The 27711-nt window shown below is 44.0% G+C and overlaps 1 protein-coding gene across 4 annotated transcripts in view; it reads right to left on the bottom strand.

Annotated features, from left to right (window-relative positions):
* The window catches only part of EMID1 (EMI domain containing 1), a 186524-nt gene extending 160920 nt beyond the window's left edge, over positions 1–25604 (bottom strand). For 2 of the 4 annotated variants that reach the window (XM_073630541.1, XM_073630549.1), the window contains exon 1: positions 24740–25604. In XM_073630541.1, coding sequence (XP_073486642.1) covers positions 24740–24900 — 161 coding nt within the window. In that variant the 5' untranslated portion in view covers positions 24901–25604. The remainder of the gene's footprint in view (positions 1–24739) is intronic. The other 2 variants (XM_073630558.1, XM_073630563.1) reach the window with 1 other exon arrangement.
* Positions 25605–27711: the final 2107 nt, after the last annotated feature.

Raw genomic sequence — 27711 nt, 5'->3', positions numbered from 1 at the left:
TGGTGAGCAGGGAGCAGAAGACCTGAGCCAGAGGTGGTGGAACTGAGTTCCCCCTAGTTCCTGCTGAAAAAAAGCCCTGCATGTAACACACATCCATGATCAAGGTGCACTGGGGATGCATTCCATTTATGCTACTAATTTGCTCGCAGAATACAAAAATAATAATTGTTTCTAATAGCAGAGAAATTTAGATCTCCAAATATAACTTGCTAACTTTCAAATTATTGTAATCTCTAAAAATGCCAGAATAATTTCCTGTCTGAGAGTCAAATGGCATACTATTAGGGACATTGTCGGTTTATATTCAAGCTAGAGTTTGTCTGCACATTCATATTGCAGTATAAGTGAACTTAATATATTTGCAATAGTGAAGTAGTGAATAGTGAATAGTTGAAATAGTGCAAATAGCCCTGTATTTAAAGTCTATGTACAACCATTTTGTTTTTAGTTTTGGATAGAGTAGAGACAGATGTTTTGCCAACCCATATAATATGGGATCATCCCAGGTCTGAAGTTAAAGTGTTACTAAACCCAGGACCCTGCATTCACTATATCTTGTCTCCCACAGTACACAGAACATGGAAATGCAGTTATTATAGTAAATATAAACTGCTAAATACCTTTTCTAATCAGCATTTAGGGCAGTCTTGTGGCTTCTATCAGTGTCTGGCCGAGCACTGGTTAAAGCTTGTAGGAGGAGTTTTCATTCTCCTCTGACAGTCCTATGAGGCTGCAGGACTCCTGACCCTTTGTCTGGGGAGTGCTGATTGGTCCTGTGCTGGTCACATGCACTCTCCCCCCCCCCCCAAAAAAAAAACTCTCTAGCAATACACACCAAACTGAACATGTGGAGAATGTCCCCAAGGCTCTCTTCTATCAGAAGATGGATTGGAGACTGTGGAAGAAGAAGAGGATCAGAGAAGATGGAATATATCAATCGTTTTACACAATGTGGAGGATTAACCCCTTAGGTTCCACAGTGAGTATAACAAGCATGCTTTACTGCATATACTTACTGATTTTACTGTTGTGGGTTTAGTAACACTTTAAATGCTACACTTCATATTGACTCAATACAGGAAACAGTGACGTAGGGGTGTCACATGACTTAAGTCCTGTCCTGCCTGGATTCCCTGACAGCAAGGGAGGCAACATGTCAACTTGGGGAAGAAGAGAGATAGAGGAGCTTTTTTTAAAAGGGCAGCTTTTAAAACATCAGTGCTGTTTCCTCAGAGTTTTAAATGTGGGCTGAATGCTTTCCCCTTATGTGCACAAAGATCCCAATACCTACACTTTATTCTTATCACTACTAATACTGGAGTTTATTTAATTAATGCACCCACCTACTTACCCCCCAAATATGCACTCTGCATTACTTACTCTTGAACTTTGCATTATATACTCCTGACCTCTGCGCTCTGTGTGTTTCTTATCCCTGACCTCTGCGTTCTGTGTGTTACTTATTCCTGACCTCTGCGCTCTGTGCGTTTCTTATTCCTGACCTCTGCGCTTTGTGTGTTTCTTATTCCTGACCTCTGCGCTCTGTCTGTTTCTTATTCCTGATGTCTGCGCTCTGTGTGTTTCTTTTTCCTGACCTCTGCGCTCTGTGTGTTTCTTATTCCTGACCTCTGCGTTCTGTGTGTTACTTATTCCTGACCTCTGCGCTCTGTGTGTTACTTATTCCTGACCTCTACGTTCTGTGTGTTACTTATTCCTGACCTCTGCACTCTGTGCGTTTCTTATTCCTGACCTCTGCGCTTTGTGTGTTTCTTATTCCTGACCTCTGCGCTCTCTGTGTTTCTTATTCCTGACCTCTGCGCTCTGTGTGTTTCTTTTTCCTGACCTCTGCGCTCTGTATGTTTCTTATTCCTGACCTCTGCGTGTTTCTTATTCCTGACCTCTGCGCTCGGTGTGTTTCTTATTCCTGACCTCTGCGCTCTGTGCGTTTCTTATTCCTGACCTCTGCGCTCTGTGCGTTTCTTATTCCTGACCTCTGTGCTCTGTACGTTTCTTATTCCTGACCTCTGCGCTCTGTGTGTTTCTTATTCCTGACCTCTGCGCTCTGTGTGTTTCTTATTCCTGACCTCTGCGCTCTGTGCGTTTCTTATTCCTGACCTCTGCGCTCTGTGCGTTTCTTATTCCTGACCTCTGCGCTCTGTGCATTTCTTATTCCTGACCTCTGCGCTCTGTGTGTTTCTTATTCCTGACCTCTGCGCTCTGTGCATTACTTATCCCTGACCTCTGCGCTCTGTGTGTTTGTTATTCCTGACCTCTGCGCCTGTGTGTTTCTTATTCCTGACCTCTGCGCTCTGTGCATTTCTTATTCCTGACCTCTGCGCTCTGTGTGTTTCTTATTCCTGACCTCTGCGCTCTGTGCATTACTTATCCCTGACCTCTGCGCTCTGTGTGTTTGTTATTCCTGACCTCTGCGCCTGTGTGTTTCTTATTCCTGACCTCTGCGCTCTGTGTGTTTCTTATTCCTGACTCTGCGCTCTGTGTGTTACTTATCCCTGACCTTTGCACTCTGTGCGTTTCTTATTCCTGACCTCTGCGCTCTGTGTGTTACTTATTCCTGACCTCTGCGCTCTGTGCGTTACTTATCCCTGACCTTTGCACTCTGTGTGTTTCTTATTCCTGACCTCTGCACTCTGCGCGTTACTTATTTCTGACCTTAGCACTCTGTGCGTTTCTTATTCCTGACCTCTGCGCTTTACTTATTCCTGACCTCTGCGCTCTGTGTGTTTCTTATTCCTGACCTCTGCACTCTGTGCGTTACTTATTCCTGACCTCTGCGCTCTGTGTGTTTCTTATTTCTGACCTCTGCTCTGCGCTCTGTGTGTTTCTTACTCCTGACCTCTGCGCTCTGTGTGTTTCTTATTTCTGACCTCTGCGCTCTGTGCATTACTTATCCCTGGCCTCTGCACTCTGTGTGTTTCTTATTCCTGACCTCTGCGCCTGTGTGTTTCTTATTCCTGACCTCTGCGCTCTGTGTGTTTCTTATTCCTGACCTCTGCGCCTGTGTGTTTCTTATTCCTGACCTCTGCGCTCTGTGTGTTTCTTATTCCTGACTCTGTGCTCTGTGTGTTACTTATCCCTGACCTTTGCACTCTGTGTGGTTCTTATTCCTGACCTCTGCGCTCTGTGTGTTACTTATTCCTGACCTCTGCGCTCTGTGTGTTTCTTAATCTTGACCTCTGCGCTCTGTGCGTTACTTATCCCTGACCTTTGCACTCTGTGTGTTTCTTATTCCTGACCTCTGCGCTCTGTGTGTTACTTATCCCTGACCTTTGCACTCTGTGTGTTTCTTATTCCTGACCTCTGCGCTCTGTGTGTTACTTATCCCTGACCTTTGCACTCTGTGTGTTTCTTATTCCTGACCTCTGCGCTCTGTGCGTTACTTATCCCTGACCTTTGCACTCTGTGTGTTTCTTATTCCTGACCTCTGCGCTCTCTGTGTTTCTTATTCCTGACCTCTGCGCTCTGTGCGTTACTTATCCCTGACCTTTGCACTCTGTGTGTTTCTTATTCCTGACCTCTGCGCTCTGTGCGTTACTTATCCCTGACCTTTGCACTCTGTGTGTTTCTTATTCCTGACCTCTGCACTCTGCGCGTTACTTATTCCTGACCTTAGCACTCTGTGCGTTTCTTATTCCTGACCTCTGCGCGTTACTTATTCCTGACCTCTGCGCTCTGTGTGTTTCTTATTCCTGACCTCTGCACTCTGTGCGTTACTTATTCCTGACCTCTGCGCTCTGTGTGTTTCTTATTCCTGACCTCTGCACTCTGTGCGTTACTTATTCCTGACCTCTGCGCTCTGTGTGTTTCTTATTCCTGACCTCTGCGCGTTACTTATTCCTGACCTCTGCACTCTGTGTGTTTCTTATTCCTGACCTCTGCACTCTGTGCGTTACTTATGCCTGACCTCTGCACTCTGTGTGTTTCTTATTCCTGACCTCTGCACTCTGTGCGTTACTTATTCCTGACCTCTGCGCTCTGTGTGTTTCTTATTCCTGACCTCTGCGCGTTACTTATTCCTGACCTCTGCACTCTGTGTGTTTCTTATTCCTGACCTCTGCACTCTGTGCGTTACTTATTCCTGACCTCTGCGCTCTGTGTGTTACTTATTCCTAACCTCTGCACTCTTTGGGGTTGATTTTTAAAAAGCAAATCCATTGTGCACTATGAGGCCTAAAGTATCCTTTAGGCCTCATGCACACTGGTGCTCCTAAACTCACGTGTTTGGAACTTTTGGCATGTTTGCCAATACCCATGAACACAACTCAATAAAAGCTTATGGGGTTTATTTACTAAAGGAAACTAAACTGTGCACTTTGCAAAATACAGTTGCTCCAGAGCTTAGTAAATGTAGTAAAGCTTTACTTTGCAACGAATACCCAATCACGTGCAAGGAAAATCTTAAAAAAACAGCATTTTTGTTTGCATATGATTGGATGATGGAAGTCAGCAGAGCTTCTGTTCATTTACTAAGCTCTGGAGCAACTGCTCTTGTAGAGTGCACAGTCAATTTTCCTTTAGAAAAATCAACCTCTATGGGGTTTATTTACTAAAGGCAGATCCACTTTGCTCTACAAGTGCACTGTAGACCCCAGGAGGACATGCAAGGAAAAGAAAAAACAGCATTTTTGTACATGATTGGATGATAGAAATCAGCAGAGCCTCCCCTCATCTCAGATCTTCCCCTCAGATCTACAGCGACTGCACTTCCAAGTGCACTTGTAGTGACAGTGGATTTGCCTTTAGTAAATAAACCCCCTTGCATCCATGCACACATAAGCTTTTACCAGTGTACAGCAGCAGCATTTGGAGGAAGTAAATGCTCCTCCCCTGAACGCAGAAGAGTTGCGTTCAGGAGAGGAGAGTTTTGTCAGAAAAAAATTGATGCTGCAAAAAACATGTGTAAACACGTGTAAATGTGTCTAAATGTACATTAACGCTAGGCGCATTTAGCGCTTAAGGGGTTAATTAATTTCAATGGCCAAAATAATTCATTTCACTGGGCAGAATAGTAATTTAACACACAAGCGATTGATGCTGCTAAACGCGTGTAAACGCAGCTAAATGCGGTAGAGGCATTTGCCAGCGTCCATCGTTTTTCTTCTGCCAGGAGAAAGGCGTTTAGGGAGAGTCCTGTGTGCATGAACCCTAAGGATGGCTAGATGTAAGCGGACATGTGTTGTCTATTTTGATCCGAATGTGGTGGATATAGGCAGACGGATGTGGTGGACATAGGCAGACTGATGTGGTGGACATAGGTAGACGGATGTGGTGGACATAGGCAGACTGATGTGGTGGACATAGTCAGACGGATGTGGTGGACATAGGCAGACTGATGTGGTGGACATAGGCAGACGGATGTGGTGGACATAGGCAGACGGATGTGGTGGACATAGGTAGACGGATGTGGTGGACATAGGCAGACGGATGTGGTGGACATAGGCAGACTGATGTGGTGGACATAGGTAGACGGATGTGGTGGACATAGGCAGACTGATGTGGTGGACATAGTCAGACGGATGTGGTGGACATAGGCAGACTGATGTGGTGGACATAGGCAGACGGATGTGGTGGACATAGGTAGACGGATGTGGTGGACATAGACAGACTGATGTGGTGGATATAGGCAGAGGGATGTGGTGGACATAGGTAGACGGATGTGGTGGACATGGGTAGACGGATGTGGTGGACATAGGCATACTGATGTGGTGGATATAGGCAGACTGATGTGGTGGATATAGGCAGACTGATGTGGTGGACATAGGCAGACTGATGTGGTGGACATAGGCAGACGGATGTGGTGGACATAGGTAGACGGATGTGGTGGACATAGGCATACTGATGTGGTGGATATAGGCAGACTGATGTGGTGGATATAGGCAGACGGATGTGGTGGACATAGGCAGATGGATGTGGTGGATATAGGCAGACAGATGTGATGGACATATGCAGACTGATGTAGTGGATATAGGCAGACGGATGTGGTGGACATAGGCAGACTGATGTGATGGACATATGCAGACTGATGTGATGGACATATGCAGACTGATGTGATGGACATATGCAGACTGATGTGGTGGATATAGGCAGACTGATGTAGTGGATATAGGCAGATGGATGTGGTGGACATAGGCAGACGGATGTGGTGGACATAGGCAGGCTGATGTGATGGACATATGCAGACTGATGTGGTGGATATAGGCAGACTGATGTAGTGGATATAGGCAGACGGATGTGGTGGACATAGTCAGACGGATGTGGTGGATATAGGCAGACGGATGTGGTGGACATAGTCAGACGGATGTGGTGGACATAGTCAGACGGATGTGGTGGATATAGGCAGACGGATGTGGTGGACATAGTCAGACGGATGTGGTGGACATAGGCAGACGGATGTGGTGGACATAGTCAGACGGATGTGGTGGACATAGTCAGACGGATGTGGTGGACATAGGCAGACGGATGTGTTGGACATAGTCAGATGGATGTGGTGGACATAGGCAGACGGATGTGGTGGACATAGGCAGACGGATGTGTTGGACATAGTCAGACGGATGTGGTGGACATAGACAGACGGATGTGGTGGACATAGGCAGACTGATGTGGTGGACAAGGGCAGACTGATGTGGTGGATATAGGCAGACTGATGTGGTGGATATAGGCAGACTGATGTGGTGGACATAGGCAGACGGATGTGGTGGACATAGGCAGATGGATGTGTGGATATAGGCAGACTGATGTGATGGACATATGCAGACTGATGTGGTGGATATAGGCAGACTGATGTGGTGGATATAGGCAGACTGATGTGGTGGATATAGGCAGACTGATGTGGTGGACATAGGCAGACGGATGTGGTGGACATAGGCAGATGGATGTGGTGGATATAGGCAGACTGATGTGATGGACATATGCAGACTGATGTGGTGGATATAGGCAGACTGATGTAGTGGATATAGGCAGACGGATGTGGTGGACATAGGCAGACGGATGTGGTGGACATAGGCAGACGGATGTGGTGGATATAGGCAGACGGATGTGGTGGACATGGTCAGACGGATGTGGTGGACATAGTCAGACGGATGTGGTGGACATAGGCAGACGGATGTGTTGGACATAGTCAGACGGATGTGGTGGACATAGGCAGACGGATGTGGTGGACATAGGCAGACAGATGTGTTGGACATAGTCAGACGGATGTGGTGGACATAGGTAGACGGATGTGGTGGACATAGGCATACTGATGTGGTGGATATAGGCAGACTGATGTGGTGGATATAGGCAGACGGATGTGGTGGACATAGGCAGATGGATGTGGTGGATATAGGCAGACAGATGTGATGGACATATGCAGACTGATGTAGTGGATATAGGCAGACGGATGTGGTGGACATAGGCAGACTGATGTGATGGACATATGCAGACTGATGTGGTGGATATAGGCAGACTGATGTAGTGGATATAGGCAGACTGACGTGATGGACATATGCAGACTGATGTGGTGGATATAGGCAGACTGATGTAGTGGATATAGGCAGACGGATGTGGTGGACATAGTCAGACGGATGTGGTGGATATAGGCAGACGGATGTGGTGGACATAGTCAGACGGATGTGGTGGACATAGTCAGACGGATGTGGTGGATATAGGCACACGGATGTGGTAGACATAGTCAGACGGATGTGGTGGACATAGGCAGACGGATGTGGTGGACATAGTCAGACGGATGTGGTGGACATAGTCAGACGGATGTGGTGGACATAGGCAGACGGATGTGTTGGACATAGTCAGATGGATGTGGTGGACATAGGCAGACGGATGTGGTGGACATAGGCAGACGGATGTGTTGGACATAGTCAGACGGATGTGGTGGACATAGGCAGACGGATGTGGTGGACATAGGCAGACTGATGTGGTGGACAAAGGCAGACTGATGTGGTGGATATAGGCAGACTGATGTGGTGGATATAGGCAGACTGATGTGGTGGATATAGGCAGACTGATGTGGTGGATATAGGCAGACTGATGTGGTGGACATAGGCAGATGGATGTGGTGGATATAGGCAGACTGATGTGATGGACATATGCAGACTGATGTGGTGGATATAGGCAGACTGATGTAGTGGATATAGGCAGACGGATGTGGTGGACATAGGCAGACGGATGTGGTGGACATAGGCAGACGGATGTGGTGGATATAGGCAGACGGATGTGGTGGACATGGTCAGATGGATGTGGTGGACATAGTCAGACGGATGTGGTGGACATAGGCAGACGGATGTGTTGGACATAGTCAGACGGATGTGGTGGACATAGTCAGACGGATGTGGTGGACATAGGCAGACGGATGTGTTGGACATAGTCAGACGGATGTGGTGGACATAGTCAGACGGATGTGGTGGACATAGGCAGACTGATGTGGTGGACATAGGCAGACGGATGTGTTGGACATAGGCAGACGGATGTGGTGGACATAGGCATACGGATGTGGTGGACATAGTCAGACGGATGTGGTGGACATAGTCAGACGGATGTGGTGGATATAGGCAGACGGATGTGGTGGACATAGTCAGACGGATGTGGTGGACATAGGCAGACGGATGTGGTGGACATAGGCAGACGGATGTGGTGGACATAGTCAGACGGATGTGGTGGACATAGGCAGACAAATGTCTGCAGACATCCATCCACCTATAGGTATACATGCGTCTCTTTTTCCTCTATCACAAGAGGGAGGAAAAATCGTAATGTACATGGAGGTCACATGAGTGACATCTGTTTTCATTCTGATCAAACGCAGCAGGGGATCAGTCCAGAATCCCCTGCTGAGAAAGGGGCCCAAGTGACTTCTCTAAAGGGTTGCAGAATACAGTATACTGCATACAATATTGGGGATCTTAACTAGCACTACATGCCTGTACACATGAAGATGTCACCAGTCCTTGCAAATGTGCCAATCAAAAAAAAAAAAAAGAAAGCACAAATGTGTGCGATATAGTACAGCGGCAGGTTCTAATTTCGTTCTCCTCTCCACCCTCCTTGAAGACTGTGTAAAAAAAAACAACATGAAAAAGATTTTTAAAGACGCTCATTGCCAACATAGTCCTGATGGACACACAGCTGAGTAGCACTGACTTATGTATATGGGGTTGTGCTCTGCACCGCACTTCCAGCTAAGCTGCTCTACATTCTCTGGCTATCTAAGAGAACTCAGAGTAGATGAACCTGAAAGTGATCATTGACCTCTATAATGACTGCACATGCTGCCTTTTGAATAAAAGCAAAGAGCGTGATGCATAAAAGTACTGCAAGCTCTGTTTCTGCTATGCTATGCAGGATTATACTGGAAAAAGAGAACACTAAAAATAAAGGCATATACAGAGCAAAAAAAGTCAGACTACCCCAACGTACAAGTAGACAAACAATAATGGGCCACCTCCAACCTCAAAACGGCTGTAGGGCAAAAAGACAAATATATCCTAAGGTTAGAGTGTCATATTGAAAAAAACAGAGGATTACCAAGTTTCCTAAATGTTTTTTGAATGCAGAGCAACTACGATTAGCATAGGTCAGTTTATAGTTGGGCAGTACCTCTCCATTCAGTTTATTCTACACTTGGCCATCTGAAGGACCTCCACAATCATCACAGGGGACAATGAGGCCTTTTATCAGGTCTAGCTGATTTCCGGTAGGTTTAGTTGTGTGGTCACAATTCCAAGTGCGTTCTAGCTAAAGGAGCAGCGAAGGGTGAATACACATGTAATAACACTAAAACACTATAGTCAAAGTGCAACAATAAAACAATAAGCACACAGGCACTGTATAGTCACCTACAACAATGTGTACTAGAGAGGAAGTTTCTATTTAAAGGGAATGTACATTGTTTTATCATTTTTTCTTAGATAAGCATTTAAGTCGCATCAGCTTGATATACTGTAAATAATATCAACATGTGCCAATATTTTTAAAAAGTTTCTGTTTCTGAAATCGTAATTACATGTGTATATGGGGCAGCCATAATTGCTCATTACACATGCAGATTTGATTCCGTTTCCTGCTTTGAAGTAAGAAAAAGACAAATTACATTCTCACAATAAAATCTATAAATATTTTTATACAAAAGTAATGTATTCCTTATGTGCCCGATATCTTACCTCAATGCCTATGTTGTGCCAGATTCACAGTATGTTTTCATGCATTAAAGCGGTATTCAACCCAACGCCAAAAATGTTTTATATTGCAGCTCACTAATCAGTAGATGTGGCGGCTGCATTCATTTTCTCTTTAGGATTTATTCCCCTCTGTTTTCACCTGGTGATCAGGCCGGTAACATACCTCCTGTATTAGAGCACCTCCAGTTTGGATGAAGGAGCACACAAGCACCTTTGGACAGCAGCATGTGAGGTGAGGGGAGTGTTATATGTACTATCAGATTTAAATACACTAACAAATTGAACCCAAACTCCAGCTCACACTTTAATAGCAGTTACAGCAAACAGCTTTTTTTCCTTTTAGGATAAAGGTTTTACATGAATATGTAGCACCCCTCTGGCACCTCAAAGGCAGGAATTCACCTCCAGAAGCAGGGGCAGGCTAGCCTTTTGCTCCAAGGCTGAGTCTATGGCTAAAATGGGGGGGGGGCAGAGAAAGGATATTGGGTGCCAGTCACTTTTGTCTTTTTAAAATTGTATTGCAGAATGGTTAAGGAGGTGAGGGTTAGGAGTCCCAGATACTGTAGCAAATCACGTAACACTCTCCAGATCTAGATCAATGTCCTGCTTCACAGTATCAGAATCTTTTTAGGCTGACCCGGCAACACGTTTCCAAAGAGAGACCAGACTTCTTCCTGGCTCTCTCCAGCAAGGGGCCTCCTCTTTGGCACAGCTTCCTCCAGACCAGGCAGTTTCAGGACCACTTCAGCACACATTAGGCCCAAAAACAGGCTATTGAACCTAACATTAGAGCTCTCTCCAGCAGTACCTCCTCAGGTCTCAGCCCAGGGGAAGAGAGTGAGCAAATGGCCTGTCCCAAATATTTATATCCTCCCCCAGCATGCACATGTGGCATAAACCTCCTACTGGGTTGGCTAAAGAAAATATAAATATTCATAGTTCGTTTTGTTTGTGAAATCTCATACTATGACTAGTGATATACCAGTGACATCTACTGGCGACAGTGCGAAATCATAAGGTATCTTAAAGGGGTTCATTTACTAAAGGCAAATCCACTTTGCACTGCAAGTGCACTTGGAAGTGCAGTCGCTGTAGATCTGAGGGGGACATGCAAGGAAAATAAAATACATCATTTTTGCTTGTACACGATTGGATGATAAAATCAGCAGAGCTTCCCCTCATTTCAGATCTTCCCCTTAGATCTAAAACGACTGTACTTCCAAGTGCACTTGTAGTGCAAAGTGGAATTGACTTTAGTAAATCAACCCCAAAGTGTTACTAAACCCAGGACCCTGCACTCACTATATCTGGTCTCCCACAGTACACAGAACATGGAAATACAATTATTATAGTAAATATAAACTGCTAAATACCTTTTCTCATCAGCAGTATATAGCTTGTGACTTCTATCAGTGTCTGGCGGAGCACTGGTTAAAGCTTGTAGGGGGAGTTTTCATTCTCCTTTGACTGTCCTATGAGGCTGCATGACCCCCGACCCTCTGTCTGGACAGTGCTGATTGGCCCTGTGCTGATCACATGCACCCTCCCCCCCAAAAACTCAAAAACACTCTTTAGCAATATACACCAAACTGAGCATGTGCAGAGCGCCCCCAAGGCTCTGTACTATCAGCAGATGGATTGGGGACAGTAAAAGAAGGGGAGGATCAGAGAAGACAGGATCAAACAGCCTTTTTATACAATGCAGAGGATTAACCCCTTAGGTTCCATAGTGAGTATAACAAGCATGCTTTACTGCATATACAGACTGATTTTACTGTTGTGGGTTTAGTAACACTTTAAGTTTAGGGAAAAACCTGGTGAAAAATAAAATAAAGAAAGCTTAAAAAAGAAAATGAATATAGGCAACACATCTAAGAATTGGTAGGCTGCAATATAATACATATTTGCTTCTGGGTTTAATACTGCTTTAAAGCGGTGTTCTGGCCTCCCCCTCCAAAAATTAAAAGTCAGCAGCTACACATACTGTAGCTGCTGACTTTTAATATTAGGACAATTACCTGTCCTGGAATCCAGCCGATGCTTCCGTCGGGTGCTGCTCCCTCCATTGCCGGTAAGGGAACCCGGCCATGAAGCCTTGTGACTTCACAACCAGGTCCCTAGTGAGCATGCACAAAGCGCGCTGCGCTCTCTTACTGGCGGGGAAGGAGGAGACAGATAAGCGAAAGTTCCACTTTTGGGTGGAACTCCGCTTTAAGGCAGCCCTTTCATTTGAATGGGCTGGCAGCACAACCTGACATAAGATAAAATGGACCAGCACCTTTTTTTGCAGCACAATACACAGACAAGTCATATGTATGTGTTTTAGAGTAGTGTGAATACTTCTATAGTCCAGGGCATTTCTGACAGCCAAAGGCCATGAGCTCCTGGGTGCTGCAGTAAAATGACAAATAAGATTGTCATATTATAACTTCCATATGCAAAGATGTCACCGGTACAGGAGTTATGAGCAAATCATTTAGATCCCTTTCACACTGGGGCCGTGGCCACGTTCGCAGTATAGCGCTGGTCGTTTTAGTGCGCTTTACCGCCGTTTAGGCGGCGCTTTTAACCCCAAAGAAGGAGTTAAAAATGCCTGTGTTGTGGAGCTTCCGAATTGCTTTTCAGGCGCTTCCGAAATCGCTTTTCGATCACTTCCGAAGCGCTGCCCATTCATTGAAATAGGCAGAGGCAAGCCAAAGAGGCTGCTTGCAGGACTTTTCCGAATGTCCCGCAAGCGCACCGCACCAGTGTGAAAGCAATCATTGCAGAGAATGGGAGGCAGTTTTCAGCCACTTCACAGGCTTTATTTCTAGCGCGAAAACTGCCTCCGTGTGAAAGAGGTCTTATTCACCACCATAAAACAGAGCTGTGCAACACACAAGGTGGGAATGCATTGAGGTGCCATTCAAAATGAATTGCACCACAACACAGATTGTGCGTTGTGGTAAAGTGTAGTTTTCCTTCAACACAAAAAGGCAAATGGGCCCTTAGACCCCTTTCACACCGAGCCGCCTATAGCATCAGCAGTAAAATGCCGCTATTTTTAGTGACGTTTTACCGTCGGATTTGCGGCGCATTTCGGCCGCTAGCGGGGCGCTTTTACCCCCCGCTAGCAGCCGAGAAAGGGTTAAAACCGCCCGCAATGCGCCGCAATAGCGACGTTTTGCCGGCGGTATCCCAGCGCTGCCCCATTGATTTCAATGGGGAGCAGCGGTGGAGGAGCGGTAAACACACCGCTCCTACACCGCTCCAAAGAAGCTGCTGGCAGGACTTTTCCTGACGTCCTGCCAGCACACTGCTCCGGTGTGAAAGCCCTCAGGCTTTCACACTGGAAACAATGGAGCAGCTGTTTGAGGGCGGATTGCAGGCGCTATTTTTAACGCTATAGCGCCTGCAAAACGCCCTCGCTGTGAAAGGGGTCTTAAAGTAAACAGCTGCAATAACTGAATATATAATACACACTGTACCAATACAATATACTTTCTCTTTAATACAGTTTGCTGAATCCAAATAATAACAGAGGGTTGTCATTAACCACATATGTACCACGGAACGATTTTCATAGGCGGAGCACTGGCCCTTTATTTACCAGTTTTGTTTATGAACGGCACTGGATAAATAGCCATCGCGCTACTGATCTGCCAGGCAATCGCTCTGTACTAGGGTTGCCACCTGTCCAGGATTCAGCCAGACAGTCCGGGTTTTGAATCATGTGTTCCGGGTTTCAGCCCACCACAATATTCAAAAAGGAATGTGGCTCAGGACAGAACTTGACAGAAGGTTGAGGGGCCACTATGTGCGCCGCGTTACTATTCTCTTTGGAATTCCCAAAGGTGTCCCAGGTCTTTTACAATCAGGGCTTTTTATCAGCGGGAACGTGGGGGAACGCAGTTCCGGCACCTCCAGCACTGAAAGTATGGTAAGGAGTGCTGGAGGGTCTATTGATGCTGGCTGCTGGGGGATCTAATGCCGCTGGTGAGGATCTATTTTTGTGTGGGGGGGTCTATTGTTGCTGGTAGGTCTATTGTTGTCGGTTGGGGGGGTCTCTTGTTGGGGGGTTAATTTTTGCTTGGAGGGATCTACTGTTGAGGGAGAGGTTTATTGTTGCTGGCTGCTGGAGGGTCTATTGATGCTGGCTTCTGGGAGATCTGTTGTTGCTGCTGGGGGTCTATTGTTGCTGGGATGGTATTTTGTTGCCGGGGGAGGGCTTTTGTTGTGTGGGGGATCTATTGTTGCTGGGGTGGGGGTCTATCAAATTTAATACAAATTACATAGTAGCACAAAATGATATTTGGTTCCGTATTCTCTAAAAGGGGCGGTACTGGGAGGTGGGTTGAACCAAGGGATGGTGCTCAGAGGTGGGTAGGGGGCAGAGACTAAGGGTGCATCAGAAGGGGGGGGCGGGGCCCTGTATTTAACCCCCTCAGTACTGGCATGTTTCTTCCTTTCCAAAAAACTATGGCAAATAAATGCAGTCACTTTGGGGTGTCTACTCTCCAAAAAAAGGCAAATGATGTCATACATCCCAGGAGCCTTCAGGAGGGGAGGAGAGGCTTCCTCAGCTAAGCACACCCTCCTGTTTGCATGTCTGAGCTAAAGGCAGGTGGATTCCAGGAGGTAAAGGTTACATGAGTCATCTGTCCTTACTCAAGATGGCCATGACTAGAAATGCTGGGGGGATTTCAAAGTGATTTCTTAGCAAAAATAAAGCATGGAGACATCGGCAAATGGGCGAGTTTGCTTTTAATATTAAAAATGATTTAAATAGCATTGTTGGTTTGTGGTGTTCAGATGCAGTGTAGTACCACTTAAAAAAAACAAAAAAAAAAACCTACAATGCCTCTTCCTCGAATATAGAATATATAAGAAGTGTGAGTACAAGACGTGCAGAGTAAATGAAACCCAGCTCCTCTATGGTAAGGGTAAGAGCGTGGACAGTAAGAGAAGTACTTTATTGCTGAAGTGGAAGCCTGATTTGGTGGTAGTTGGGGGAAGTGGTTGCCCTCTTGGTGTTGCGAGTATAGCTCCCCCTCAATATGTCACACACCAGGTGGCCTGGGCCCCTATGTACCATGGACTTCAGGTGTTCAGTTTGGTCATGAGCCCTAACCTGGATCCATGTTTAAAGGAGAAATGTAGGATAGCCCAGTCAATGAGCATATTCAGCCTCCTGCCTAGCATAGCTTTTCTAGCTTTCCCAAGTCCTCTTGTTGCTGCTGTAGCAACATTTGCATTGTCTGTGAGGACAGAGTAATGCCCCATACACATGGTCAGATTTTCCGACGGAAAATGTTCGATGGGAGCTTGTTGTCGGAAATTCCGACCGTGTGTAGGCTCCATTGGACATTTTCTGTCGAAATTTCCGACACACAAAGTCTGCGATCTGGATCTCCAATTTTCCGACAACAAAATTCGTTGTCATAAATTCCGATCGTGTGTACACAATTCCGACTCACAAAATTCCACGCATGCTCGGAATCAAGTAGAAGAGCCGCACTGGCTAGCTGAAGGAGAAGAGAAACATTGGAATATTAGTCAGTACCAGCGTGCAACAGTGTATTTGCTTTGAAAGAATAAATCACCTCTAATGTTGGGTGTCCTATGTGTGTGGATGTTGCAGCGATATGTAAAACTATTAGGTCAGGTTTTTTTTACATTTTAGAGTGAGGTGCCTTGAGATTAGGCATAATTTTAAAGGGTGCCTTGGCTGAAAGAAAGGTTGAGAAACACTGGTCTAGAGCCCACCATTGTATAAAGAAACAGCAGCATATGTAGGCTGCAGCAAACATTGGAATGGATGTCTTGTTTTTTTGCAAGGTCCCGTCTGCATTGCATGGCTACGACCGTCAGCTAGAGGGCTCTTATAAGATACTGGGCTAAAAACTAGTTCTGTGACACTGATGGCACTAAAACCCACAATAGTAAAATCAGTCTGTATAAACAGTAAAGCATGCTTGTTATACTCACTGTGGAACCTAAGGGGTTAATCCTCCGCATTGTGGAAAAAGACTGCTTGATCCTGTATGCACTGATCCTTCTCTTCTTACACTGACTCCAGAACATGTCCAAATAAGACAGAGCCTTTTGAGTCAGGTTGCACATGCTCAGTTTGGTGTGTATTGCTAGAGAGGTTTTTTTTTTCTTGGGAGAGTGCATGTGATCAGCACAGGGCCAATTAGCACTGTCCAGACAGAGGATCAGGGGTCCTGCATCCTGATAGGACAGCTCAGTGCAGTATGAAAACTCCTCCTACAAGCTTTAACCATGCACTGATAGCAGTCACAAGGCTTCTATATACTGCTGATGAGAAAAGGTATTTAGCAGTTTATATTTACTAAAATAATTGCATTTCCATGTTCTGTGTACTGTGGGAGACCAGATATAGTTAATGCAGGCTCCTGGGTTTAGTAACACTCCCACACAATTGGGAATCACACTATTGTGGCTGCTATCACACCATTTTATATCCTGTGGGACATAAAAAAATGCAAAAAAGGTATATACTGGTGTGTAGCACTCATACACTACAATGCAGTTCCAGTATATGGGCGCCATACCAGTATATGATGGCACTTGCCATAAATCTGTATAGATTCAACTTCACTGCCGTGCATTGCTGAGCGGGAGTTACTGAACAGGAGCTTCCATCCAGTGCTTCTCACACTTTGTCACAGATTTCCTTTCATTATATGCTTTGTGGTGCAAAGTACCAGGAGGTAAATTTGTTCAGTACGACATCTAAAAAAAAGAGAAGTTCAGCAAATGCAATAAAAAAGTGATGTATAAGGGAAAAAGCTGGGAGGCGCCCTACGCTGCGTTCTGAAAGGCCTGCTCTGTTGACATTTTGTTTATCTGTGCTTTTCCTCTGTTGATTTTTCTCATATAAATTGTTAGTGTTCCTGCTTCAACATCCTCGAGTCACAAATATCCAGCCGGCAATTCTGATTCACTCCACAATGGACAATGCATTGCATTCCCAAAGGCAGTTAAATTCACACTTCGCTGTTAAATGGGAGGGGGGGGGGATTTCTGGAATAAAAAGTAGCGGCTCATTTCACAATGCGAATTGTAGATGGCATAATGGCCGCTTCTATAAGCTTATTAGAATGTCAACCCTGGATGACCCCCTAAAATCTAGCTCTACAAGCAGAGGGGCTTCTTCCCATGTCAGCAGCCAAGATCTGTCTGTGCCACAATACAGATGGTCTCTGGTAATGCAAGGGTTACAACATATTAAAGCATCAGCTACTAGGGGCCCTATCTTGCCTGAACGTATTACCATTCCTTAATCCTAAAATAACCTTTAAATATAACTACATCTGTTAAACTCTAATGCAGCCAGAGGGGTGGGCAAGCAGAAACACATTTTTTCATGGCAAAACAATTAAATACAATCTGAAGAGTAAATTCATCAATGACAACGATTCCCATTCCAGTCTGTACGTTGTAGTCTCAACCTGAACGTATAGTAGAACTAAAAGGAAAAACTTTTTTATTTTATTTTCAGTTTTGATAGAGTAAGGTAAAGTTATAACCCCTACAAGTTTTTTGCCAACTGTGTCCCATTGGGACATTTCGCTTCACTTCCTGTCCCATGCCTCCCCCCACCAGGAAGTGAGAGGAAGTCCCCCCAAAATGAGGGAAATCACCACTCCTGTTTTGGTGACAACCTAAAATTTGGGATTTTATTTCACTCTCCGTGATAATGATAAACAGGTCAAATAGAGAGGGTGAATTCTCCCTAATGGGGGCACCGAGAACAAAAAAAACCTCACAAGTGTTCTAATCCTTTTCCACTATATTAACCTCCCTGGCGGTATGATTATTTCACATTTTTGCGTCTCAAAGCGGTACAATTATTTTGCATAGAGATTTGGCGTTTTATATTGTAGGCCTGTAATTCTTAGCAATAATACACTTAGATCTGTCCACCAAGAGTCTAGTAGATATCCCGGGTATGATGAAGTTTGAAACACAAAATCATAAATTATAATACAATAAATATAAATAATTAAAAAAAATAATAATATAATAATAATAAAATAAATTTCCCCACGATTCACTATTGCTCAATTCTGCAAGTGTTCTAATTTACTATCGCTGTTGTCTAAAGCCACTTTTGACATAAAGGGACACTTTTTGGTTGCTATGCACAATCTCAAGTTTCCAGGCAGAAAGAACAGTATATATAACATAAAACTGCATGCAGGGCATTGGACAAAGCACTGGGGACAAAAGGGATGTGAAATGATTTCATAAAGTACTGTAATTTGTAAGATTACAGTACTTTATGTGTTATGATTTTTACATTTTTGTTTGAATTTGCCGCCAGGCTGCGTCCCCGTGCGTTGCGACGCTCGCAGGGAACGGAGCCTGGCACAGAGAGGCTTTGGGCAGAGGACGGAGCCCGCAGACAGCGCGGGGGGACATCGCAGGATCCTGGGGACAAGGTAAGTAACCTGCACCAGGATCCTGAGATGCAATCCCGAGTGTGGCTCGGGATTACCACTAATGGTGCTGAAATTTAACCCCGAGCCACACTCAGGAATACCGTCAGGGAGGCTACAACACCAAAAAAATGTTTTGCCTTTATGCATTAAAATCCAACAGGAATTGGGTTGCTTCTTGAAAAAAAATGATAAAAACACACCAAAAAGTGCAAAAGTAAGGACTGGTTCATATCAGATGCAGTCCAGTGCATTTTTAGGGTCCGTGCACACTGGGCATAAAAAAAGCGCCAGTTCCTTTGGCAGAAAAAAAAAATGCTTTTGTACAGGCGCGTGTAACGCTTAGGAGCGTGTAATGTTTTTTCTCTGCCAGAAAACTGCTCTCAAAAACTCAAACCAGAAGGGTTTTTTTCTTCCTCTAGAAGCAGAGCTTAAAATATGCCTCTAATGGTCCTAATGTGCATGGACACATAGGATAACATTGAGCTGCTTCTACAGGCAAAATGCTAAACTTCTCTAGAAGCAGTGGGGTGCGGCAAACAAAGCACCCCACCCTCCCCGTTCGGTCGGTCAAACTATCAAACCCCCCCACCCCCTGTTGCTCGCCTGTCCGCCCACCAGCCCCGCACTTACCCCATCCAGGTCGCGGGAAACTTCGGCGACTCCCCCCTGTGTCTCCTCCTCGGCAGCTTCTGCTGCTGCTCCTGGTCGGCCAATACGATTGCTTCTCCTCTTGGCCTATCAGGTCTTAAGAACCGCTTCCTGATTGGCTGGGAGGAGAAGCAGGAAGACAATAGCAAATATTAATTCGCTATTATCACACAAGTGGGTGAGCTCAGGACACAGTGCTCTGCACCCTGAGCCCACCCTTTTTTAAGCCAATTAGAACCTTGGGATCTAATCATGTGCTTAAAAAAAAACAACCCCATTGGAATCCATGCATCGGGCACTCTGCATGTAGATTAGGGGCCGGGTGCATGGATTAGGGGGGCGGCGCCCCTGCGCCCCATATGGAGCGGCCACCACTGTCTAGAAGCAGTGTTTTGTAAGCCAGTAAGCATGGACCCTGTTTAACACGGACTCCAATGGCCCTCAATCAAACCAATGAAGTCAACTAAAGTAGAACATGTTGCATTTTTCTGTATGGAACAAGGCAAAATGCACCAGATTGCACATGTCCTCAATTGAGATGAAAAAAAAAGGGGGGGGGGGAACTGGAACGCATCAAAAACGTGCATGCAGAAACGCATTTGGAACGCAGGAATTGTGGTGTGAATCGGCCCTCAGTCCCACTGCCTGTATCTCCGACACTCTCTCAATGCTTGGTCCCATGGGGAACAATCAACAGGACACGTGTATAGAACGTCTTCTATTTCATGTGTTGTGTTTTTAATTCAATTTTTTTTTTAAAGGCGTGTTTTTGATTTTTTTAAAACTAGATAGGGACTGGAATATTGGAGCTGTCATTATTGATTTGCTTTAAGAGAAAATCTGTCACCTTGCCTACTTAGGACAAAGTGACAGTTTTTTTTTTCTTGCTAGAACCGAATACTCATCTTCCTCACGCTCTCAAAATTGCTTTTTCTGTTGTCGCTAGGAGTCAAAACCCTATGTAAGCTCTATGCTGGTCGGTGTCAGAGCTTACACAGTGTTAATGACCTTCTTCCCTTAATGGGCAAAGTGACAGATTCTCTTTATGGCCTAGATTATGCTTGTGGTTGGGGGCTAGTATAAATAAGTGGTTGAGCCATGTTTTTACAGCCCACCAACTGCACCCCCCCTTCTTAAGCCAGGTTATACACATGCCACGGTTGCAATGTTTTGTAACACAGCAAAAATGGATTGCCCTCGTCATACTTGGCAGGCAGTACTTCTGCTGAATGTGACTTCTGTAAGTGAATGGGGCCAGACCACAACTGCATGCGGCATTTAAGCAGCATTTTTTAAAACCTCATAGCTGCCCTTCAATGGCTGCCAGGAATATTACAATGGGCACCACACAGTGCCGTACACACAGGAGTGATAGCACTGTGTTGTGTTAAAAATGAATCAGTATGTCGTTTTCATGAGGCATTGCTGCTCATCAATGCTTAAGGTCCTGTAACCTATAGCATTTACGGCGTGTTAGTGAGGCATGTATAAAGTGTTAGCTGGGCGCAGGGGGAGAGGCAGTGGAGGTTCCTGCATCCCAGAATGCACAGGGAAATAATAGAGAATAATAAATGGAGAAAATAAATAGACACTGCCACTGTTACTGAATCCCTCCCACTGCGTGCTGCAGTGTCTGGGAGGGGGAGTATGTGAGACACAAAGGAAAGGAGGATTTGGCTCAGTCAGGGGAGGTAAAGCAAGGCTTTAATTTACTGTATTACATTTCTAAATCATATCATCTGCAGCTGCAGCAACTGGATTTAGGAATTGTTTAGAGTGTCATGAAGGAGCCTTTAGTTGTACTTCAAGCCTAAAAGTGTATCTAAACCCAAGAACAAAATCCATAGTTTTATAGCAGTCTTATGATGGCTGCATTAGTTTTCTTTTTTCACCCTTTATTTTAACCTGGTAATCTTGCCATTTATTCATCTCTTATCCTAGGGTGACAATCGTACAGAACAGCATTGTCACCCTAAGACAATGGGGGTTATTTACGAAAGGCAACTCCACTTTGCACTACAAATGCACTTGGAAGTTCAGTCGCTGTAAATCCGAGGGGGACATGCAAGGAAAATAAAAAACAGCATTTTAGCTTGCACATGATTGGATGATAAAATCCCCTAATTTCAGATCTGCCTCTCAGATTTACAGCAACTGCACTTCCAAGTGCACTTGTAGTGCAAAGTGGATTTTCCTTTCGTAAATAATCCCCAATGTGTGTTAGAATTACATAATACTCTTTTATCCATAACAGTGAGAAGTGTTTTGTAGTCCACATAAATAGCAGGGAACAATGCTAACTGATAACAGTACAGAGGCAGAGAGGACAAGAAGATATTAGCTTACAAGATTTCTGTCTGGAACTTTTTTTTTTTTTTTTGACTTTTGCAAAAAAGATATAATAAAATTACCAAACGGGAGCAAATAAGAGAAATGTATAGTCAGAGTTTACATACAGATTAACAGTCAAACTCATCCTGCACACTTGTTCCTGATCAGTTCTAGACAGGGCTGTAAAATCTGGTATCTGATTATTTTAAAGTACTGCTTAAAGGTTCTATTGAACACAGCATGGGGTCTACTTAACATCTATACCAGGGGTCCCAAACTGGCGGCGCTCCAGCTGTTGCAAAACTACAAGGCCCATCATGCCTCTGCTTGTGGGAATCATACATGTAACTGTCAGCTATTAACCTGAGATATAAAGAGCCTTCTGACTCCTCTCAATCCCCTGCAACCTCTTCCCCCTACAGTTCTCATGGTAAATGAAGCCACAGATCTCCAGAGGTGGACAGAAAACAGAACCAATATAAGGAAAAAGTTATAATAGTCTGTAAGAGCTCCTTCACACTGTTCCTCTGAAAAAATGCAGCAAAAACACATTTTTTTTATATGCGTTTTTGACGCCTTTTCAATGCAGTTTTCATGCATCTTCTGGATTTCTGACTCTCAGCATGCACGTGTAAAACTTGGACTTGAAACTTGAAAAAAGCAAAAAGCACTGTGGGTGCGTTTATGATGCGTTTCCTCTTCATTTCAATAGGGAGGTGAGTTTTTGGTGCGTTTTTTTTTACACATTCACTAAAAATGCAGCTTGTACGACTTTTAAAAATGCACCACACCCACAGCGCATTGGTGTGAAGAGTTCCATGGGATTTAGAGGGATGCTTTTTTGTTCTGCTTTTTAAACACCAAAAGCGCATAAAAAACTGATCAGTATGAAAGGGCCTTTAGGCCCCTTTCACACTACCATGACTTCAAATTTGCGCGACAAGTGTGGGCCCCTTTCACACTTGTGCAACTTGTCCTGCGACTTGGGACTGCAAAGTCGCATGACAAGCCATACCCCATGATTTCCAATGAGTACCATTCATATCTGTGCAACTTCAAGTCGCACCGACTTCAAAGTAGTCCCTGTACTACTTTGGTCTGACCTTGATGCAAGTTACACAGGCATCCCTGAAATCGTGGTAAAGTCAAGCAAAGATGGTGACAATAGCAGCCGAGCCTGCAATAGCAGATCCCATCTTTCTGCACTGACAAGTTCTCTTTAAGGCCCCTTTCACATTTGTGCGACTTGTCCTGTGACTTGGGACTGCAAAGTCGCATGACAAGTTGTACCCCATGATTTCCAATGATAACTATTCATATCTGTGCGACTTCAAGTTGCACTGACTTTAAAGTAGTCCCTGTACTACTTTGGTCCGACTTTGATGCGAGTTGATGTCCATAGACCTCAAGTTTACATAGGCATTCCCTTATATCGCGGCAAAAATCAAGTCAAAATTGCAGCTGCAAAAATCGCATGACTTTCAAGTTGCAGCAGGGTGAAAGTGGCCTAAATGGCACATTGAGCCTAGGTTCACACTGATACAATGTGGGAATCAGTGCAATTACAGCGCTAGTTCCTGCATCACATCTCTCCTGCTGGCAGTTCACACTGCCTTCCGTGAACCGCTGTGGGTATCATTACAATGTTAATGACACCCCCTGATCAGTTCACAGATCGCAATGCGAACTGTGAACTTGCACAGGAATCAGATTGCATAGGTGAGAACACCCTTGCAATCCGATTACAGTGCGGGAAAAAAAAGTCCCTGCATTTTATTTTCCTGCAAATCTAATGCGAGTTCAGCCATACAACTGTATGGCTGAATTTGCATCTCACAGACATCGCATGTGATCAGCAACGCAGGTGCGGGTGCGAATCACATGCGATGTCTGTGATCGCACTGGTGTGAACCTGGGCTGAGGGGGATTTAATAAAACTGGTGCATTAAGAATCTGGTGTAGCTGTGCATAGAAACCAATCAGCTGCTAACTTCAGCTTGTACAATTAAACTCTGACAATAAAACCTGGAAGCCGATTGGTTCCTATGCAGAGCTGCACCAGATTCTCTGTGCACCAGTTTCAGTAAATCCCCCCTAATGCACTTTCCCAACCACAAATCACAGGGATAAGGAAAAGAAATGCTCCAGACATTTACACCTATGCAAAGTTCCTATCACACTTCTGACATCCTTCACAAGATCACGCCATCAGAATGTATAATAAATCAGGAACAGCTGTGTCTCTGCAGTACAAGTCTATATTTCTATTCTTAACTCTACTTTCTCACTGATGCATTTTTCCTGCATTTTTACTGTGCCAAAAATGCAGCAGAAACACAATCCCTTTAAATCATATGGGACTCTTCACACCACTGTGCTGTAGGTGCAATGCATATTTGAAAAGTCCTGCATGCTGCATCTTTGTTGTCGTTTTCAAAACCGCTTAAAAAAACGCAGCTCTCCATTGAAGCGAACAGAAAACGTGGAAAAAACGCATAAAAAAAGCGCACCTGCTTGGCATGTGTGGTGCGTTGTTTTTTTTTAGTCACATGTCCAAGTGTCACAGGTACATGCTGGGTAATAGGCACCTAGAAAATACACTGAAAACATATAAAACATGCAGCAAAAACGCATATGCGTTTTTACTGTGTTTTTTTTTCAACGGAGCAGTGTGAAGGCAGTTTTAATTGTTGTATTCTATGAAAGTTGAAGAAAAGGAAAACCGAGACCAACCCAACAAATCAGAGTTTTGCTTGCACTTTAATCCTTTTGTAGAAAAGTGACAGCTGAATCCTGATTGGCTGCGCTCAAAAACATTTTTCCCTTTCCTCTATATATATATATATATATATATATATATATATATATATATATATATATATATATAAATAAATAAAACTGTGGGGGAGATTTATCAAGCAAATTAGCAACACAGACGCAAAGCAGGCTGCCTCCTACTTAACAAAGTCTATGCGATAGTTTTACAGCATATTTGTGACCCCTTGCGCCTGTATTCCTGGGCAGCCATCGGCTCAGAAAGCTGCAGTCTGCATGAACACTGATTCAAAGTCAAACAGCAATGTATGCATGAAAAGTGCAAGCACAGCAGATTTGCTGGGTTACCTTCTAGATGAAGTGAGTGACTCTCTAGTTTTGACTTGCAGCACCGGTGAGTATCTGTACTGGGTGCCGGGGGTCCACGTGCAGCAACCTTCGTCCAGCAGGGCACACAGCAGGCACAGGAGAACGTGCCAACAGGACCAGCAGGGCACCGATACGGGCATGATGAGGGAAGTGCACACTCTGAGGATCCACCAGCTTCAGGTCCTGAAATGTCAGGGGCGCGGATGTGTCTGGAATATTTAGAAGTTAACTGCTGGGTGACCTCTACATAATCGCAGGTAGCAGACAGCATGCGTCCAATTGCTTAGTGGGAAAAGTGTCTGGTGATCCTCGATAAAACCCACCTCAAAGTCACTAAGGACAAATCCAGCCTCCAGACAGCCCCTAAGTGAGAAGTCTCACTCCCCCTTACCTCCTGCCTTTCTCAGAATGTGCCCCCCACGCAGCAGGGAGAAGAGAGAAAAGAAGTCTACTCAGACTCTGCCTACTTGTCTTCAATCGGTTTAGAAATCCCAAACAATTGGGTTTTTAAATCACTAGGATAGCATCCCCCCCCCCCCCTCTCCCCTCTCCTCTATGCTCTCTCCTCCTTCTCTTACCTACCCTCTCTCTTCTTTTCTCCTCCTCTCTTCACTCACTTCCTAGCTGCCGTCTTCCTTTTTTATTCTTTCTGTCTCCCAAAATCCAATTTCCTCTCCCAGCTGCTTTACAACGAACGATACCCTATATGTATGCTTTCAGATGATCCTGTGTCTCCGTCCTATTGTCCCTCTCTATTCCCCCTCTCCGCTGTTCCCTAACTCCCCCCTCCAGCTCTCCATTTTTTCTTGGCTTCACTCTAAGTATAGTTAAATCCAATCCCTGTAATTAACTTGTTTCGCAAACTGTAAAGTCTGCTGCGAAGCTAACTGGTTTTAATCAACAATTGGGTCCTAAAAAAAAAACCTTAAAATGCCAAAAAAAGAACACACAATGGGACAATTGCAGTTTATTACATACTCTATTTGGTTCTTTTTTTATGCATATATTATGGGTCTTCAGGGATTTGTCTCTCAAAAGAACGCGTCAGTTGTCGGAAAAAGTTTATTTTGGTTTCTAAATAGCATCTAATAACACACTGTGAAGATTTGTGGAATGTAAAATGTTATGCTTTTTTTACTTTATTATTATTTTAAAGTATAACTAAAGGCTGTTTTTATGCTTTTTTACTTTATTTTTACTTTAAAATAAAAGCATTAAGTAAAAATAAAGTAAAACAAGCATAAAAACAGTTTTGCCTTCAGTCATACTTTAAAATAAAGCATTAAGTATGACTGAAGGCAAAACTTTTTTTATGCTTTTATACTTTAAAATAAAGTAAAAATAAAGTAAAGTAAAAAAGCATAAAAAAAAGTTTTGCCTTCAGTTATACCTTAAAATAAAGTCTAAAATAAAAAAAGCATAAAAAAAGTTTTGCTTCAGTTATACTTTAAAAAAAAAAGTATAAAGTAAAAAGAAAGTAAAAAAGCATAATTTTGCCTTCAGTTATACTTTAAAATAAAGTAAAAAGTAAAAATAAAGTATAACTGAAGGCAAAACTATGCTTTTTTACTTTCTTTTTACTTTATACTTTTTTTTTAAAGTATAACTGAAGCAAAACTTTTTTTATGCTTTTTTTTTTTATTTTAGACTTTATTTTAAGGTATAACTGAAGGCAAAACTTTTTAAGTTTTGGATTGAGTTAAGAGGGAATAGGATATCTGTCAGGTCTTTTACCGCAGTCTGTGCCCCCATTAGTGAGGTTTACCCTCTCTATTTGTCCTGTTTATCATTATCACTGAAAGAAAGGAAGTCCCAAATTTTGAGTGATCACCAGAACAGGAATAGAGGGGAAGTCTTTTAATGGGGACACCAGAGACTAAAGCCAAACTTCACCCAAAAGGGGAAGTTCTGCTCCTCCCCCTCTGCTACATTTGGATTGTATTTTTTTTGTGACACTTAACAGGTCCCAAAAGGCTGCGGGACCATTTACAAAGTGCAGTGCAGCTTGTGTAGTGGCAGTGGGTAATTTTTTAAAGATTTTTTGATGTTGGCTGCCCAGTGCGTATGCGTGAGCTACACTGCGTTTTGTGAATGATTTGATGAGTACTGAAAGTTCTGCAGATTGATGCTAATCAATAATGTTCCGCCCTGGCTAATCAACCCAGTTTGATCAAATCTGATTGAGTCTAGATCAATCAGTAGAGGAATTATGTCTATAAGGTTGTTTTCAGACTTGATTGTTTTATTAATATTTTTTATCCGAATGAACCTCACATCACTTGGTTTAAACAGTTTGAAGCATGTGTGGCCACAATTACAATCTAAAATGAAAGAAAAAAGTTTTGCCTTCAGTTCAACGTAATATGTTTCTTTGCAAATATAGACTATGAACTGTGTATGTAGTTCTGAAGGTGATAAACAGAAGGATTAGAGTTGGTAAGGATCTGGTACCATAGCTTTAAAGCAGCCATGCCACAGTATGGCCGTGGCCAAAGTTTTGAGATTGACACAAATATTAATTTTCAAAGTCTGCTGCCTCAGTTTTTTTTTTTGATGTCAGTTTGCATATACTCCAGAATGCTATGAAGAGTGATCAGATGATTTACAATTAAGTGCAAAGGCCCTCCTTACTATGAAAATGAACTTAATCCCATAAAAAACATTTACACTGCATTTGTAAAGAAGGCTTCAGGGCGCCCAAGAAAGTCCAGCAAGTGCCAGGACAATCTCCTACAGTTGATTCAACTGCGGGATCGGGGCACCACCAGTGCAGAGCGTGCTCAGGAAACGCAGCAGGCAGGTATGAGTGCATCTGCACGCCCAGTGAGGCGAAGACTTTCGGAGGATGGTCTGGTGTCAAGAAGGGCAGCAAAGAAGCCACTTCTCTCCAGGAAAAACATCAGGGACAGACTGATATTCTGCAAAAGGTACAGGGATTGGACTGCTGAGGA

The sequence above is a fragment of the Aquarana catesbeiana genome, linkage group LG01, assembly GCF_042186555.1.
Source record: "Aquarana catesbeiana isolate 2022-GZ linkage group LG01, ASM4218655v1, whole genome shotgun sequence".
NCBI lineage: Eukaryota > Metazoa > Chordata > Amphibia > Anura > Ranidae > Aquarana > Aquarana catesbeiana.
The sequence above is the reverse complement of the archived record's forward strand: the minus strand, read 5'-3'. Positions and strand labels throughout refer to the sequence as shown.